Genomic DNA, 16,490 nt, shown 5'->3' with positions numbered 1-16,490 from the left:
AAAAAAAAAACAAAAAACCCAGCTACAGTTGCTCAGCTGTAGGATGGAAAGGCAAGAGTAGACACAGAAACATTCAAGCTGGTGTTGCTTCTCATTCCCAGAGCTAAGAAGCAGAAGCTGTTCTGCTTCCTTTACTCTCTGAATACTTACTCTGTTTTTTTTTTTTCTAAAGTAGTCAAGAGGCTTCGTTACCAGATTTTTAGGCAGCAGTGGTAGGAAATCTTTGTAGGGACCAGCTTCTACCAGCAGTCGTGGAACTACACTGCAAATGACATAACAGCCTCTCACTCCCTGCTGATCACAGCTGGCACAGGCACAACCCCAAAGCCCGCGCAGGCAGTGACCTGTGCAGTGTCTCGCTGCCCTCGCCAAGAGCCACCTCTTCAAAGTGTCTGGCGGAGAACGGGAAAGCCCTTTGACTCCCCTACCTGCCTGATCTCCCCCAATGAACAAAACCCCATCAGATAAGTTGCCTTTAATAGTCTTCCTGCTCTGAAACATCTGAAGGTTTGCAACTGCTTTGTTGGAATATGTCACCTCCTCTGAACCCTTTGGGAAGGCTGCACCAGAGAAGGATTCACAGTGGTGATAGAGAGCATGCATAATCTTCAGAGGAAGCTGCTCGATTGCTTCTGCTGCTTGCCAGGGAATGGGTGCTACCTCTGCCCTTTCTCAGATCATTTGGTGTTTGTCATGCCTTGAACTGAAGCGGCAAGCCGGGAGCAGACCCAGCCCCTCTTTGCTGAGTGCAAAGGGGTGAAAGTGGGATCTGCCCCCAGGAGACAGTGATCTGGGGGAACTTTGAGGTGCAGTTAAATTGTTTGTTGCAAAGATTTAATTTAGTTCTTGTCTAGAAAAAAATAACAAGAGAGGGTTGTTAAACCAGCACGTGGGAAATTAAGGCAAGCAGTGCGTTTTTATCTGTCGGTTATGCTGAAAGCTTGATTTCCACCCCGTGCAGAGAAGTGGCACAAACCTCTTTGTTCAGATGCTCGTGTTCTTGTTCCAGCAGGTATGTGACTTTCCCAAAAATGGAAGGTGCCTGGCATTTTTGTATTGGGAATTGTTCATTGGGATCAATGCTGCTATCACATGGATCCTGAATTGAATTAACCCCTTCACCAGTGCAGTTGGTCTGATCGTGTTGCATAGGTTGCTTACCCATGTGTGCACACAAACACACAAGTAAGAACGCAAGTTGGAAAAAGTTACTGTTGAAGGCTACTGCTCTATCTGTCATGGTCAGAGCGTGTCCAGAGAGAAATCACAAGCAGCAGGATGAGGTGAACTGACCAAGTAAGTTCTTTGCTACAGGGGTTGTCCTGCAGCAGGAACTTTCTACAGAATTCAGTATGGTCAGTATGTGGTGGGGAGTCTCTTGTGGCCTTTTGTAGGTGCTGCAGCACATGCCTGGGGGATTCCTGCAGAACCAGGACATGATACAAGAGAGGAATGTTGTATCCCCACAAGCTTTAATTCCTGCAGGTCCTGAGACCCACACAAAAATAATGGCTCGTTTCAAATGCCACACACTTGTTTGCTCCTGTGCCCCTGCTAGATCCCTGAGGAGGAGCTGTATTGGCTCAACTTCATCACATGCAATTTTAGACTCTTCTCAGCCTTTGTGGATAGACCTCTCAGTGAGTGTGTGCTTCTGGCTTGGGGCTTTTACATCAATGCAAGGGCTGGAGGAGTGGGGAAGCCACATCCTTCTGTCTCCCTAGGCCCTTCTAAGACAGACAGACTGACAACAGGAGTCGTCCGTCTTCAGGGCATGCTCCTGTACAAATGCTCCCGCAGCTGCTGGGATGGGCATGGTGATCCACAAGGTTGTCTCAAACCAGAAGCAGACCAAGATGGTCTCCTGGCTCCTGTGCCTGCAGAGCCCAGGTGGGAGAGCTGAGAGCTGGCCTGCAGGCTGCACAGCAGCTGCTGCAGTGTGCTTGTTTCTTTAGAAGATGCTGGATATGTTGCTTTTTGGTTTGTTTGGGTTTTTTTGCTTTCTCTACCCACCTGCTGTTCAGGCGTTTCCAGAGGTGCTGCTCAGAGAGCAGTAATGGGACTGCCTCTCTCCCTTGCTCCCAGGTGGCTGTAGCAGGGGTTAGGGGGTGATGTGAGATGATGGGGTAGTCTGTTGTGCCTTGACATCCCTGTGGCCTGTTGGTGTTTGTATGCTTCCTCTGACTGCAACGCTGGCCTCAGGAATTGTCCTGTGGAGAGCCAGAACATCAAGGTGAGGTCTCAAAGCCTTCAGCTGTTCCGCTTTTGGTACTGCCAGTATGGGATAATGGTTTTTTTGGGGGTGGTGACAGCCTTTGGCCAAGAAGTAAGGAGTCAAAAGTCCATTATGTGCCTGGCACGGTTGCTTTGCTATAATTAGTAATTTTTTTTTCTGAGGCAGATTTTTGGAAGCATCTGAAAAAGAATGTTCAGCAGTCAGGCATGGTAAGGAGTGTGAATTTAAGCAGCAAGTTCTTCAGTCACTGAAAACTGTAAAACACCTGTGATGTAGCTGGAGATCCTCTAGTCTTTGCAAGCTGCAGATCTTCCCTGTGCCTGGGGGAGCATTCATGTAGCCATCATTAAATAGATGAGATGTATACAGTCAGATTTAACATTGATGTCAATGGGGACTTAGATTTTTACCTAAAAAACCTCGTCCCAGGTCTTAAGTGAAAGGTTTTGGTGCCTGTGTTTGAGAACGTTGTGCTGTGTTTGACTGTTGTCTTCTGGTACTAGCCAGAAGAAATCTGGAAAGATGAAGCCTTAATGCTGGCACTGGATGCCTGCAGGCATTAGCAGAGGATGTGTGCATGTCTGAGGGTAGTTTTGCAAATGCAATTTCTTCTAATATTCTTTTTTTGATATTAAAACCACCCAAAAGCCGCCATGTGCATAGAGACGGGATGGAGTAATGTTTTGCCTGGAAGTATCTTACTTAACATTTCTCAGATGAGCAGTCTCCTATAGCAAATTAAATATCAAGTGAAACCTGTTTCTAGATGGTGACAAACTTGCGAGCTTTCACTTACATTCCGTTTTGTGTTGATCTTCATAACGCTTTAAAATCTCTTTGCTTAAGTCCTTTGTTCCGAGTAATGTGTTTGTAGCCTTAACCCTTCATTAGCTAAACTGCCTCCATTACCTGCCCTTCCCTGTCACCTGTTAAAAAAACCCCAACAAAATAGGAGTGGTAACCTCTTTTCAGCGATTGCTTTGCTACAAGATACAGACTAACAACGAGGCAGAAATGACCTGATTCTGCATGACTTCCACGTGCGTAAATCTCATTGACGTCAATGGGAGTGTTACGTGCAAAAGACTGCAGGGCATAATTAAAAAGGACCCTTTTCTATCACAATGCAGAGAAAAATGTGGTTTCTGCTTGGGTACAATGGAAAGCTGTAAATCATTAGAAACATTCCTGTCTCCTGAGAACCTGACATACTACTGTGCTGTTGAGGCATGCTTGGGTGAATGATGAGTAACTCGCTGAGAAGTTCCTGAGTTGGGCTAATGCTTTTTACTGAGTCTGATCATGAAACAGGTTTGATGGGCTGGAAGAAGCTCCGTGGTGATAGAACAAAAGGAGGGATTTGCCTGATGGCAGGGCCCACCCAAATCTTGTTCGAACACCACGTTTGTCAATGGCTTTTTCCACTGCTGATAGTGAGCAAGTAGTATTTAACTGTTGGAGGCCACCTTGTAGAAATTGGGAGCAGGTCCACCTCTGCTGCTGGTCATGAGCTGTGCCGCTGGTGCGAGTGGTGGAGAATCAGGCATGTTCTTGACTGTGTTGCTCAGCCTCTCCACTAACAAGTGGAAGTACGTTTCACTGTGAATGTAACATTGTGCATGTAATTGGCAACAGCTACCGCTTTACCACCTCGACATATGGGTCGGCTGCACGCGTGTGCACGCTTCCACACGTGCATACATATGTGTAGGCAGGTGTTGAAACAGAGGAAAGCAGCCCTTTTTTTCCCATGGCATTTGTTGCTCATGCTAATCTTCTTGGTTTTAAATAGTCATCTACTATATTTCTCTTACCTGGTATTTTTTCTTTAAGTGCTTGTTGCCTGCAACTGCTCTTCATAGTACCCTGTTCAGGTGATCGCTTCTCCCCTTCCTTCTCGTGCTTTTTTTTTCCTGTGTGCCCGAGTCAGTCCTGCCGAAAAGCTTTCTTAGCGTCTCTCCTCCTTATGGACTTTGCCCCTTCTCCTGCTGCATTTACTAACTGCTTACGTAGTGAAGTTGTGGTTCCACCTACTATTTCTACTGTTACTTAGCTGCACTTCTCTTTCCTGTCTCGCTAAGTTGATTCAGTTGCAGGTGATTTGCAGCCAAGACCCCCTGTTATTTATTGCATGCTTGATCTACATCCAGGCCCCTTTTTTCACTCCACTTGTCTTTAATGACTCCCTTATTCACAGGCCCTGCCGCCTGGTGCACTTCAACCTTTACCAAAGAGGCCAGCACTTGAAAAAAACAATGGTGCCACCACAGTCTTTAACCCAAGCGTTTTCCACTACCAACAGGCTCTAGCCAACATGCAGTTGCAACAGCCTACATTCATCCCTACAGGTAAGTGCCTCCTTGCTTTCCCCAGCATCATAGTTGTCTTTTTATGACCCAGGCATTGAGGTAATGAGCAGATTTGTAAAAGTCCTTAGCAAAAGAGTATCAGTGTGTAGTTTTATGTTAAAATGGATGAAAAGTTAATGTTTGACTCTTTTTTTTTTTCCTTCCACCTGCTACAATTCAGAGCTTTTCACTTTTAAAGATCCCTTCTTAGCCCTTTTTGTTTGGTTTGGGGTTTTTTTAAGTGGTCGAACTAAGAAAAATGTCTGCATGTTTCTTGAATTTGTACTTTCTGTTTCTCCTCCTTACGGTTCAACTGGTTAATCCCAAATTAATTCTTTGACTCTTGCGTACCACTCTCACGGACTCATGTTAAAACGTCTTGCAGACCTCTCTGCCTGCTCGCTTGAAGCTGCAGGTGTCTTTCTTAGCTGCTATCTCAGTGACCTACATATTCCCGCAGCCATGATGTTTGTAGAGGGAACAGTTTGTCTTTAGTAAATACAAATTACATAATCCTCTTTAAAGGCATATATTTCCCTCTTGCTTGTCTTTTGACCAGTACGATAGTCTAAGCTTTTTAAAAGCAATTTCACTCCCAGCTTTTATTGTACCTTTAAGATCTCAGAGTAAAATTGAAAGATGCAGTTCAGTAATTCATATAGGACTCAAAATATTGATGTGGCAGATGTGACTGCTGACTATCCAATTAACCTCTATTCACTATGCAGCCAAATGAAAAACAAAACCTGCTTAGAGTAGCAAGTATTGTAAGTGACTGAATTAGGAATATTCCAGAGTTGATAGCTCCAGTTTTAGTATCATTATCCTCATTGCAGAGAATCATAAGAAAATGAATGCCCCATGTTTTTAACGTTTAATGCTGTATTCACTTGCCAGATGATATTTACAACAATATAAGAAGTGTTTAGGTTGGCCCCTGGAGGTGAACACACGGTGAATGGACCTAGACCTTGGCTTTGCTGTTCCTTGGGATCAGTTTAGAGACAGTCCTACGCTGAGACCAAAGTCCTGTCTCAGGTGTGAGCGTGAGTCCGGAGAGCTGGGACCTAAACCCGCTGCTCGTGTGTCCTTTCGGTTGAGCACTTGGAGACACTCAGAGCACAGCAGCTGCCGAGATGTTCTTCCAGGGCAGTAGAGTCTTGTGTGGAAAGACGGAGGGGCTCATAGTAGCCTCCCATCCTGTGTTCTGCTCTTGGAGGGGGTGGGCTGGGCTGACCTTACGGCACATTTGTTAGGTGCCAAGCAGAAGGCATCTTCAGGAAACATTGACACCCTGGAGAATGCCAAGTCCCCCAGCTGGCTACACACTCCTCTTCCTTGAGGTCACAGTTGCCAAAGTTGAGATAAGGACATGCATTTCTGATGTGAGCACCATAAATTAGCTTTTACCCAGCACTCTCGCTGCGCTGCTGTGCCCTGTCTCATGGCAATGAAATTATGCGCAGGGCTGATGCATAACAGGTCTGTTTGCTGGCACCTGCTCCCATCTGAGGACATTAATGTTGGGCAGAGCAGCAAATTTCCAGTCAGAGGACGGATCTCTGATGAATTTGTTATGCATTCCTGTTTTCCTTTATGCATCAGACTGCAGATTTGGTCTCAGCCTTTGCAGCACTCTGGAAAGCGAAGCAGGGAAGTGGCATGTAACAGCTCGCTCTGTGGGGAGAGGAAGAGAGCTGTTGCTTTTCTTAGTGTCTGCTGTAGTTATTGAGAGATTAGCATCATGGGTTGCCTTGCAGGGAGCAAGTCAGGGTGTCTGTTGAAAATGGCATCATCATTACAATTGTTTCAAATCCAGAAAGAAAACTGCCTCTTTCAGCTTAAACTAGAGACTTTAACTCCCAGTCTCTACTTGCAGGAGTAAATTGCTTTTGGAAAATCAGTTTTAACATGAGTGTGACTTTCCTCTAAGGGCAATTTGTTTTCTGCTGACATGATCAGAAAGAAATCAACATACCCGATACCAGGGAAGAAAAAAAACCATAAAAAAACCACAACCAAACAACCCTGATTCCTAGGGTAGATCGTATAATTTAATGACAGGGTGGGAGAAGAAATGTATTCTCCACTACCCAAGAATTCAAGAATTAATTTGGTTTGCTGTGATCTCTTAAAACCGAGTTTAAACTATTTATGTACCGGTATGCAGAATCTGTTTGCATGTGCTTAAATACTGAATGCTGCAAAGAGAATACCTGCTTTTAGTTAAAGTGATTTCTAACACTGAAGCTTCTCTAATGAAATATCCCTTTTGTTCATCTTTCCACGCTTCAATGCATGGTGTGCAGGGTCAGTTCTGTGCATGACACCCACTGCAAGCGTTGGTAGGTTTTTCTACACAAACTTCTCAACTTTTCCTGATCTGAAAGAGACAGCAAGTTAGTATGCATCAGTGAGAACCTGAGTGCCTGAGTGGTGTGACTGTCTATCTGCTGTCTTCTTTGAGCCTTAAATGGTCGTATCCCTTTTAATTTCTGTGCAGTGTTTTGTGTGTGACTAATAAGAGAATCCAAGGTGATGTGTTCCCACCCCTATTTAGTTCTGCGGCAGTGACAAAACCGTGTCACTTAAATGTCTTTACAACCTATTTAAGTCATCCAACAAAGGAAATAGCAATGGGAGGATCCTGTTGGTTTATTTTTTTGTATCAGGCATCAGGTGGATTAGAGTTTGGATGTTCAACTGTCGTTCTGAGGACACTTTAGACTGGTTTAATAAAGGTGTGAAGGAGGAACACACCTAGGGTCAGCCTCTGTGCCAGAGCATGATGCTGCTTATACAGCAGGAGAAGCATAGGGCTTAGGCCAAGGACTGGCTGAAGATTCATCTCTTTAGTGAAGGGTCAGCTGTGCGGGTACAAGGGACCGTAAGGAGGTACTGCTGCTGGTGCATGTGGGACACAGTGAGGCGGCAGGGCTGGGTGCATGCTCGTTACTGCTGCAGGGATCCAGCATCTGGGTCTTATTGGGAACCTGTGCAGGTCTTCTGAGGGACCTTCCCCTCTGTCTGCAGCTGCTGGGCACAGCAGTGTGGGTGAAGCTGAGCTTTCATCTTCCAGATGAGATTATACAAGACTAGTTGCATGCAGGCGTGTGCCTACTTCAGCCAGAGGGAGAGGCAGGAGCAGGAACCATAGGGAGGTGCAAGGCTGTCAAGGAGCAGGTCTGGAAGCTTTGGCAGGAATGGCTAAGCACTCTGCTCTTGAAGCTTCCCATCCCTATAGGGCAGGGAGGACACACTGCTTGCATGATGGGGAACTGAGCCCTTCAAACACACCTCTGCCTGCAGGAAACCCCAACTGACATGCTGCAGTGTCCCGTGGCTGGAGCATGCCCAGCCTGCAGGCACGCACACTCCCTGGGAGACAGGCCATGTCTGCTGGGCTGGAGGGAGACACAAGTCTGCTTCTCTGCCACATGTTTGCAGGGACAGACGGGCCTTCTGTGGGCTCCCTGACCCCCACAGACACTCCCCCTCCGCCCAGGTTTGGAGGATCCACATGTGCACTCAAAGCATCCCCTCCAGCTCCATGCTCTGCAGGACATGCAGCTTCAGGAGGCTGCCAGGCTCCCTGATACCTTGTTGACCTTTCGGATGCTCTTCCTGCAAATTGTAGCTGTTCAGATGCATTTGTGTATTTTTCCCTCCTGGCCCCCTGCCCTCTCCATCCCCCCCACCCCACAAGATGGTGTTGTTGCCAAATCCTCTAGAATTAGGGTGTAAAGGAAGCACGCTGAATTTGTATGGAGAGAGCTCGGGCTGCCAGCTGCTCGTTTGCCATGCCTCCAGCTCTGTCCTGTGCCAAAACATCGTCCCTGCTAGAGAGAGGCAAGAAAACCTGGTGAAAGGGCTGCGGCAGCCGCTGCAAAGTGCATCATGTATCTGTGGTTGCTGGCGGGGACGGGGTGGGGAGGGAAGGGGACAAGCTTTCCTAAGCGGGCGGGAGGGTGCGCTTGCCAAAATGTCCCCACCCAAAGGAACGTGCACTGGCTGTGTCTAACTCCCCACGGGTGCGAGCTGATGTGGGCTTTTGCTAGCACACCCGCCCTCTCCCCCCTTTGGAAATTTGGCCCTCGGAGTCTAATACATCATTGTTCTGCTTATAAATGTACTAAGTGTTGAGAATGTTTTGGTTTTTTCCTTAATTATAATTGTAATTGGCTTTTCCCCTTCTCTCTTGTTTATTTTTTTCCCAACGCTGTCTTGCTTTGCACTGTGATTGCATGCTGCGCCCCGATGTGTCCTTCATGACGATGTCACATGGCTTGTTGCTGTGATTCCTGCCACGCCCCCAAATCCACCACATGTTGCCATGGTTACATAAAACAAACAAACAAATATACGCTCCACCCTCCCGTATGTCGCTTCCATGGTTCCCTTCCGAAAGTGCCCATGATGCACGGTGCTACGCCCACCACTGTGTCTGCAGCAACAACTCCTGCCACCAGCGTCCCCTTCGCTGCAACAGCTACCGCCAATCAGGTTTGGCCCTTTCAATGGCTTTATTTCACGTGTTCAGATCTCGAGGACTGGGCGAGGGCCGGATCCTGCACGGAGCCGAGCGCCTTCCCGACCCGCTCAGCTTGGTGCAGGCTCAGGCGTGCAGAGGCAGCCTGTATGTGCGTGCGTGTGTGTGTGTGTGTGTCCGGGGATCGGTGAGGGGGCACCAGCCGTTCCTGCCACGTGCAGGATGAGCAGCGAGGCTGGCCGGAGCGTAGGGATGGGCGATTGGCAGAGGTGCAGGTGCTTCTCCAAAAACAACACCCTCCTCCCCAGGTCCTAAAAAACGGGGCTGGAAAACTCCCGGCCATACTGTCATTCAAGACCTGCAGCACTTCTGCTTTCAGTCTCAAGCAGAAATACCACCTCAAGCATCCTTCCCTGTGGTATTTTGGCACGTTCTCTCCTGGCTGGAAAGTGGAAGTGAAAACACAAGGCAGCCTCCACCCACCACAAGATTGGTCTCTGAAAACAATCAAACCCCCAAACCAACCAAAACCCAGAAAGTTGGGGTTGAGGCTATGAAGCCTGGAGCTTATTTACACCGGCAATGTCACCCATCCCTACAGAAATTACTCTGGATGTGCAGTATGTGCCGTTGTAGCACTGCCGTAAGTGTACAGGATTTCATGCATGTCTGCCAAGCCATAATTCTCTCCAAAACTTTCCTCTGAAGATACTGAGTTGTGATGGCTGCTTCCGCACCAGTCCTGAACTGTTTATGCACAACCTGTCCTAGTGATGCTTCCTGATAATTTGGTGTGCCACAATTTTTCCCGGTTAGACCAGAGACATTTCAAATGCTTTTTTTTTTTCCTAGTTTTCCCCCAGTACTTATTTTAGCATTTTTATTTGCCAGGCTCTCAGGTTTAGAGCTACTGCGAAGAAAACAGGGTGTCACTTTGTTCTGTAGGAGGCAGTTAGCCACGCTGAATGTCAGTAATACCTCAGGGGGCATCCTCTAGTCTTTTGCTAATGCAAGGTCATGAGGTTTCAGTAGAAGTTTTGCCTGCGTAAGTTCTAGGCAGTGTTTTACTGCTCGCAGTAGGGATTGTTAGACTTTTTCTGTGCCTTGTTGTTTTCAGGTAGAGCAGGTCTTCCTGATACTTGTATTGGTCATGAGAAGAAAGCAGAAATTCCTGTGCAGCGTTGCTTTGTGGCTGTATGAGTCCTGTTTCAGCCATATTCAGAGCATTTCTGTCTTACTTGTAGTCTATGGAGTTAAAATCCCAGTACAATCACCATGTACTCCACAAGACATCAGCAGTGATGCACTCCGTTGTACTTAATGTGTGGCAAAATAGAGTCACCTTGGGAATGGATCCTGTTTGATAAGACGCTGATGTACTTACTAACCTGATACTGAAGACAGAATGAGCAGCCTGATCTCAAGACAGTGTTTTAATGTGTTGTGCTCTTTGTTTTGTTTTGTTTTGTTTTTTGCTGTAGATATCCCAGTTATCAGTAGATGAACTGAGTAGCAGCATGTTTGTTTCACAGATGTAGAAGTTCCCGATAGAACAGTAAGTTACTTTTCGGTATTTCTCTTTCTGATGGATTGCTTTGTACAAGGGCACTGCATCCCCCAAAAGGGGAGCTGGCTCAGACAGAGGGACCAGCCTCCGGGATCCCAGTGGGTCTGCACTCTGCCAACTCGACAGAAATTCAGTAGCTGCAGCACAGATACAGACCAGCCCTGTGGTTTATGCAATGTTTCCTTGTGTCTGAAATACCCGTTCTACAATGTCCGCTGCCTCCCTGCGTGCATCCCCCTGAGCTGACAGCTGTGTTTACAGGTTACTCCTGCTCTGCACAGCTCCCAGCTGCCTGCAGATGCCTCGGGGATTTGCGCTATTGATGTCAAAGGCTGCGCTGGTAATGAGTCAGCTGAAAAGGTGTAACTTCTCTTCTGCTGTTGGTGGCATATTTCCTTTCCTGGGGAAAGCAGGGTTGGGTCATCATCAGCACTGCTGTGCATCAGCAAGGCCGGCTTGGTCTGAGCAGAGGTCTGCTGTTCAGCTGCAGTGGGGGCCTGGCTCGTGGTGGGTTTCTCTGCTGAGGTCCTTGTATGTATTTAAGATGAGGATGACTGGCACAAGCAACATATCCTTAACCCTAACTGCAAATCCTGGGCTCCCCAAGGCTGTTAGGTTTCTCTGAGTGGGAATGATGGAGGAGTGTGTCCGTTTCTTTGACTTACAGAGTATTATTTGACAGCCATAGCAGCATTGTCGTTTTTCCATTGCTTTTCTTTGTGTTAGCTGACATTCACGAGAGAAAAATCCTTTGAACGTTTCAGTTCATCACTGGGTGGTTTTTTGTTGGGGTTTTTTTTGTTATTTTTTTTACCCCAGGAGAGTAAAGAGCAGTTCAGCTGATTCAACAAGAGGTCACCAGATTTTCCCAGCACAGGCCATTTAGTTTTCACAGATATGCAACCCTTTTCTTCCTTAGGTCACATATTACAGGCAAGTACTTGAATGCTGGAAATTAATTTGGCAAGCAATTCTCTAATGATATCTTTAGCAGTTGACAGAAGTTACTCATCTTAGTGGTGACCCTTTTCTCTTCTGACCTTAGTAAATGACTGGCTAACTGTGGACATGGACCCGTGTTCATGTAGAGGTGAACCAAGCTATCCCTGTTAGTGGAAACGTTCTGTGTTACACAGTGTAACGCTCTCCTCAACAACAGACAGACGTGACACCTGACATGTTAACCCATTTCTGTAACACATGCAAAACAGCCTGTTCCACCCGACAAGGAGATAATTTGCATTGCAAGAGCCTTATTCTTGAACTCTTTGAGATTGTTTTCAGCATTTATTTCAGGAAATGTCTTTTTTTTTCTGAGTTCTTTTTGCTTTTATATGTGTGCATGCTTAAACTCACGCTGTCGATAGTTGGTGATTTCAGACTAGGTGAGGAACTTCCATGGGATGTACTACTTTAGCAAGTAGGGAGCTCAGCACAGTCTGGTGAACAAGCACCAGCCTGCTGTTAATGACCGTGAAAAACCTTTGCTTGAAAGAAACAGGGTCAACATATTGGATTTGATGGGATTTCTTGGGGATCAGGCTGGGTGTGGAAGGGTTCTGGGTCAGCTAAGGAGCCTGTTCTTCACAAGAGTAGTGTGAGCACACGTGTGAGCCAGTGCTCTGCCAGAAAGAAGCAGTTGTCCTCTTAACACCTCGCAGCTGCAAGACGTAAACTTCCTTCAGAGGCTGGTAGAAAAGGGCTACATCCCCCAGCATCCCCAGTGCTCACGGACTCACCAGCCACCCTTTTCAAGCAGCAGCATGTGTGATTTGATCTTATTCCTGGGCTGTTACCCTCGACGTCTGTGAGTTAAACTAAAGGCGAGCAAATCTCCCGAGGATACATCATTTCATGCTACCACCCAAGCATGTGAAATGGTGCACGTGTTCAAGTGTTGTGCCAGACAAGGACCTTGCTTAGCACTCTGCAGTGCTGAGGGGCGATTCCCAAAGCTGTCCTGTGTGGGAGTCGGGTAACTGAAACACTTGCTCTGGCAGATGTTTTTCTTTTCCTCCGTGGTTGACAAGGTCCTTGTAGAGGGTCCCCTGAGCACAGGGTGTCTGTGTCTGTGTTTTGTCTCTGGGCTCGATTCACCTTTGGCTTGTGGCTCCTTCGGATTAGGTATTAATGTGATTATTTGTGGCGCTCTCTGAAGGAAACAGGCCCTAGCGTGGGTCAGGGATTTCTTTAGCTGTCTCCTTAGTCATTCTCTACCTGCCATCCTGTCCAAAAACAAGACTATTATTTGCCCACCTCCCTCTTCCACTAATTGTCTTGTCAGTGTATGTGAAGCGCACTGGAAATGGAAAGCCCTAAGTGCAGATTACAGAGGATGCCAAGTGTGTTATTAGCAATTTCACCCTACATCAGAAAATTAAGGGAACAAAATGTTTTCTCTCTGCAACATACTAACGGCAACCTCTTGGGCAATGCAGTGAGGATGTAAGTGCATCTTATTAGACTGGCTTCTCTAACCTCTCGCTCTTTCTTTGTTGTTGTGTTTTCTTTCCCTGCAGCAGACCATGTTGAAATTCTGAACAGTACAATTACGGAGCACCAGGACTTCTTGGTGGGAAGCTGCGCATGGCCTTTCTGTATATATCCCCTCTTCCCTCTATTGTTCTCTACCACCTCTACAGTAAGCCTGTTGCAGCCTACATGTTAACCAAAAACTGATCAATGGGAATGTCAAAAAAAAAAAGCACTATAGAAACAATTAACAAACAGCGCTCTGTTATGAGATATACAAGTAGAAAATTATAATAGACTTTTATAACACATTACTTTAACACACTTAATCATTTTACGACTACCATCCTGATAAGTGCATCTGCACAGCGGACTGTTGGTTTACTGTATACTATCGATGGATAAATGTTTGTCTTGTTTTTAAAGTGTTATCTTACTGTTTTGTTTACATCATAGTCTATTGATTTGTTTTAAAGTGTACATCATTATCAAGTATACTCAATACCATTTTTTCATTATTGTTATGTCTTAAGTTTTCATATACTGTAGGTTTTATGGGGTTTTGTTTGTTTTTTACTAAAAATGTTATTGTGGGAAACAGGAATTATGTGCTTGAAAAACACGACACAGGAATGTTCTGCCCTTTGCTGGATTTTGCTGTTAATGTCAGCTAAAGTTGCTTGTGTTAAATGCTCCTTTTATCATTTAAAATTTGCCTTCAGATAGAGTCTCCAAATTTTCAGTACAAGTGATAGGAAAGGACAGCCATCATTTTAGTCCAGTGCAGGGTATTTCTTTCAATACAATGAGCTGATTCTGGAAACTTTTGGAAAAAACCTCACAAAAGCCCAAGCTCAGTAAGGGGATAGGAGCGATGTGCCCAGACGGTGGTCGGCACCGTGGGCTTTCTGCAGTTCTGTTGTCCATTGAAGTGCATTCTCAGCTGCAAACAGCGCACAATCTCTCTTGCTGTTCTCGTGGTGCAGTCAAAAAGATAAAATAAGTGGTGAAGTGAGACAGCTTCAGCTGGTGAAAGACTCATTGCATTGGAGAGGAACAAATGCCGGCTGTTAGCTGGGGTGGGCCCGTAGCCGCGACTTTTCCTAGGCTGAGTAATACCATGCCTGGGGGCTTCTCTCCACGAAACATGCTGAAGCATTTCGGCCCGACATCTTACGTGGCTGCTCTTGAAATTTTGTCAGCATGCACTGATCACTTAATCACTGTTTTCCCTAAGTGGGTGATTTCCTTCCACCCTCCCCCCGCCCCTTGATCGCTGTCCCTTTAAAGCAAACACAGCAGTAAAAACAGGGAAAAGCTCAGCATAAGCTTTCTACTGTAGATAAACATTCATCTTAATGGAGCTCCTGTCAGTCAGTGGATTTATTTTGGCACCTTCTACTTGATCAAGAGCAATGTTTGCCACACAACAAGGGCTAGTTCTCAATACCTCCTTTTCATTTGCGTGAATGAAATGATTTCCAACCCGTGCACCCTGGACAGCCCAGCCTGTCGCTACGCTGTGTTGCTGAACAATCTGGCTGCAGAATGCATTTTGGTTGAGGAAACAGCCAAATTCATCCCCGTCATAGCTCTACAGTATGCTGGCATTATGGGAGAGATGGGTTTGCTGCTGTAAATCCGTGAGCTCCATACAAGGAGAAAGAGAATCACTGAAACCGAGCAAGAGGCCAGCTCCCAGTGTCCAGAGGGCTGGCCACTCTGAGCTCACAGTGGTCCTGTAGGGTGCCAAATTCTGACAACCAGGTTTTCTTTTCTTTTCCAAGTTGCTTGGCCTTTGTTAGAGACCTCCCTTGCCCTCTTTCCTCCAGTGCAGATAGTTTGCTAGATGTGTTTCTCCACGGGCCACAAGTGATGGAGGGGCATTTAAGGCACAGCTGGTGTGTCCCAGAGCAGGCTCTGACCGTCTGCGTGTGAAGAGCCATTCGTAACGAGAACCTTTGAAGAGCCCGGTTCAGAAAGCCCTCGAGCCAGAAGGAATCGCTCCAGTTGTTTCAGCAGGCTTTGAACCAAACCCTGAGCGGGGGGGACAAAACATTCCTCCCCTAGACCCTCCTATGAACCTGTGTTACGACAGTTGCTTGTGTCCGTAGATGTTCCCCGGCCACCAGTGTGCACAAGCAGCAGCGCTGCCTGAAATCAGTGACTCACTGAAACTGGGGACTGCATACCTGTTCTTTTCACCACGGAGTTTCTGTTTCCCAAAACCATAACATTGTTAGTGGAAAAAGTGGATTTGAGTACTTCCTGTTTGAAATTATTTGTGTATCAAAAATGGGTTTTGCACAACCTGTGCCAGTGCCTCAACAAAGAACAGAGCTGATCTTCTTAAGCCAGAAAGGATGCATTCAAGCTTGTATGGCTTTATGAGTTCAAGGAGGTTGGAATTTTTTCAGTGCTAAATGGATTTTTGTATATCTTGACACTTTGATGTAACCTCCTATTTTATTTATCGACTTAAACATCTGGCATAGATGTGCATAGAATGTAAACATAGAATACGGCTGTTTTCATGTCACATTTAAAGCACTGAAAAAAAAGCGTTTAAGGATTATTTTTTATTAAAGAGGTCCAATGAGGGATGTTCAGGGTAGTTATATTAGGTGCCACAACAGTTTTTATATTGCTGGCAAATTTAGAGTTAATTTGTAAATGAGTTTAAGGAAAGAAAAGCTTGAAGCACTAAACTTCACCAAATTCAAAACAATCTCGGCAAAAATGCCATTTTGAGGTAGCACTATTTAAACTAGTTGTGCAATGACTTGCTCTAATTTTCTTTGTTCAAGAAAGAAAAAAAAAAATCAGTCGCCAGACTATAAATTTCCTAAATAGACTATTACAAAGTCACCGAGCTAGTTAGTGACTCTAAACAAATGTCATAAAAGCATGAATATCATCCTTTATTTGACAAGAGATGTATGTAAGTTTGTTTAAATCAATATAATTTTAGTGACATTTTTATAAGCTTCCCACTTTCCATGAACCTATATTTTTTATTTATCCAAAGTTATTTCTCTTTGTCCATTTCTCTCAGCCTTATGCAAACAATATGCAAGAAATGCTGAAACTTGGATAAAACGGGTCATGCAGAGGGAAAATGAAAGCTGAGATTGATCATTTTCACGACAAAAGGTTGTTAGTAGTTTCAATAAAAAGTACTACTACTAAACTGTAACATAAGCAGACAATAAAAGAGGGATTTAAAATAAAATGGATTCATAAAACTATTAAGATTATTTTTGTTAAATACAGTGTTTTTAGTAATTTGGAACATGATTTCACAATCAGCCGTGTTTTTTAGTTGGAAATTTCTAGCTGATGATTTTTGACTGTGTATTTTTGCATCGTGATGTTCTA

General features: G+C 45.5%; 1 protein-coding gene across 5 annotated transcripts in view; it reads left to right on the top strand.

Annotated features, from left to right (window-relative positions):
- LOC104501204 (muscleblind-like protein 3) overlaps positions 1-13,344 on the top strand; it is a 55,883-nt gene extending 42,539 nt beyond the window's left edge. Inside the window, exons 5-9 of one of the 5 annotated variants that reach the window (XM_010144974.1) lie at positions 4,434-4,584; positions 6,894-6,929; positions 8,993-9,087; positions 10,555-10,628; positions 13,160-13,337. In XM_010144974.1, the coding sequence (XP_010143276.1) occupies positions 4,434-4,584; positions 6,894-6,929; positions 8,993-9,087; positions 10,555-10,611 (339 nt within the window). In that variant the 3' untranslated portion in view covers positions 10,612-10,628; positions 13,160-13,337. Of the gene's footprint in view, positions 1-4,433; positions 4,585-6,893; positions 6,930-8,992; positions 9,088-10,554; positions 10,629-13,159 lie in introns of those variants that run through there. The other 4 variants (XM_010144975.1, XM_010144977.1, XM_010144976.1 and 1 more) reach the window with 4 other exon arrangements.
- Positions 13,345-16,490: the final 3,146 nt, after the last annotated feature.

This window comes from Buceros rhinoceros, unplaced genomic scaffold (genome assembly GCF_000710305.1).
Source record: "Buceros rhinoceros silvestris isolate BGI_N320 unplaced genomic scaffold, ASM71030v1 scaffold12521, whole genome shotgun sequence".
NCBI classification, from domain to species: domain Eukaryota; kingdom Metazoa; phylum Chordata; class Aves; order Bucerotiformes; family Bucerotidae; genus Buceros; species Buceros rhinoceros.
This window is presented reverse-complemented; position numbering and strand designations above follow the sequence as displayed.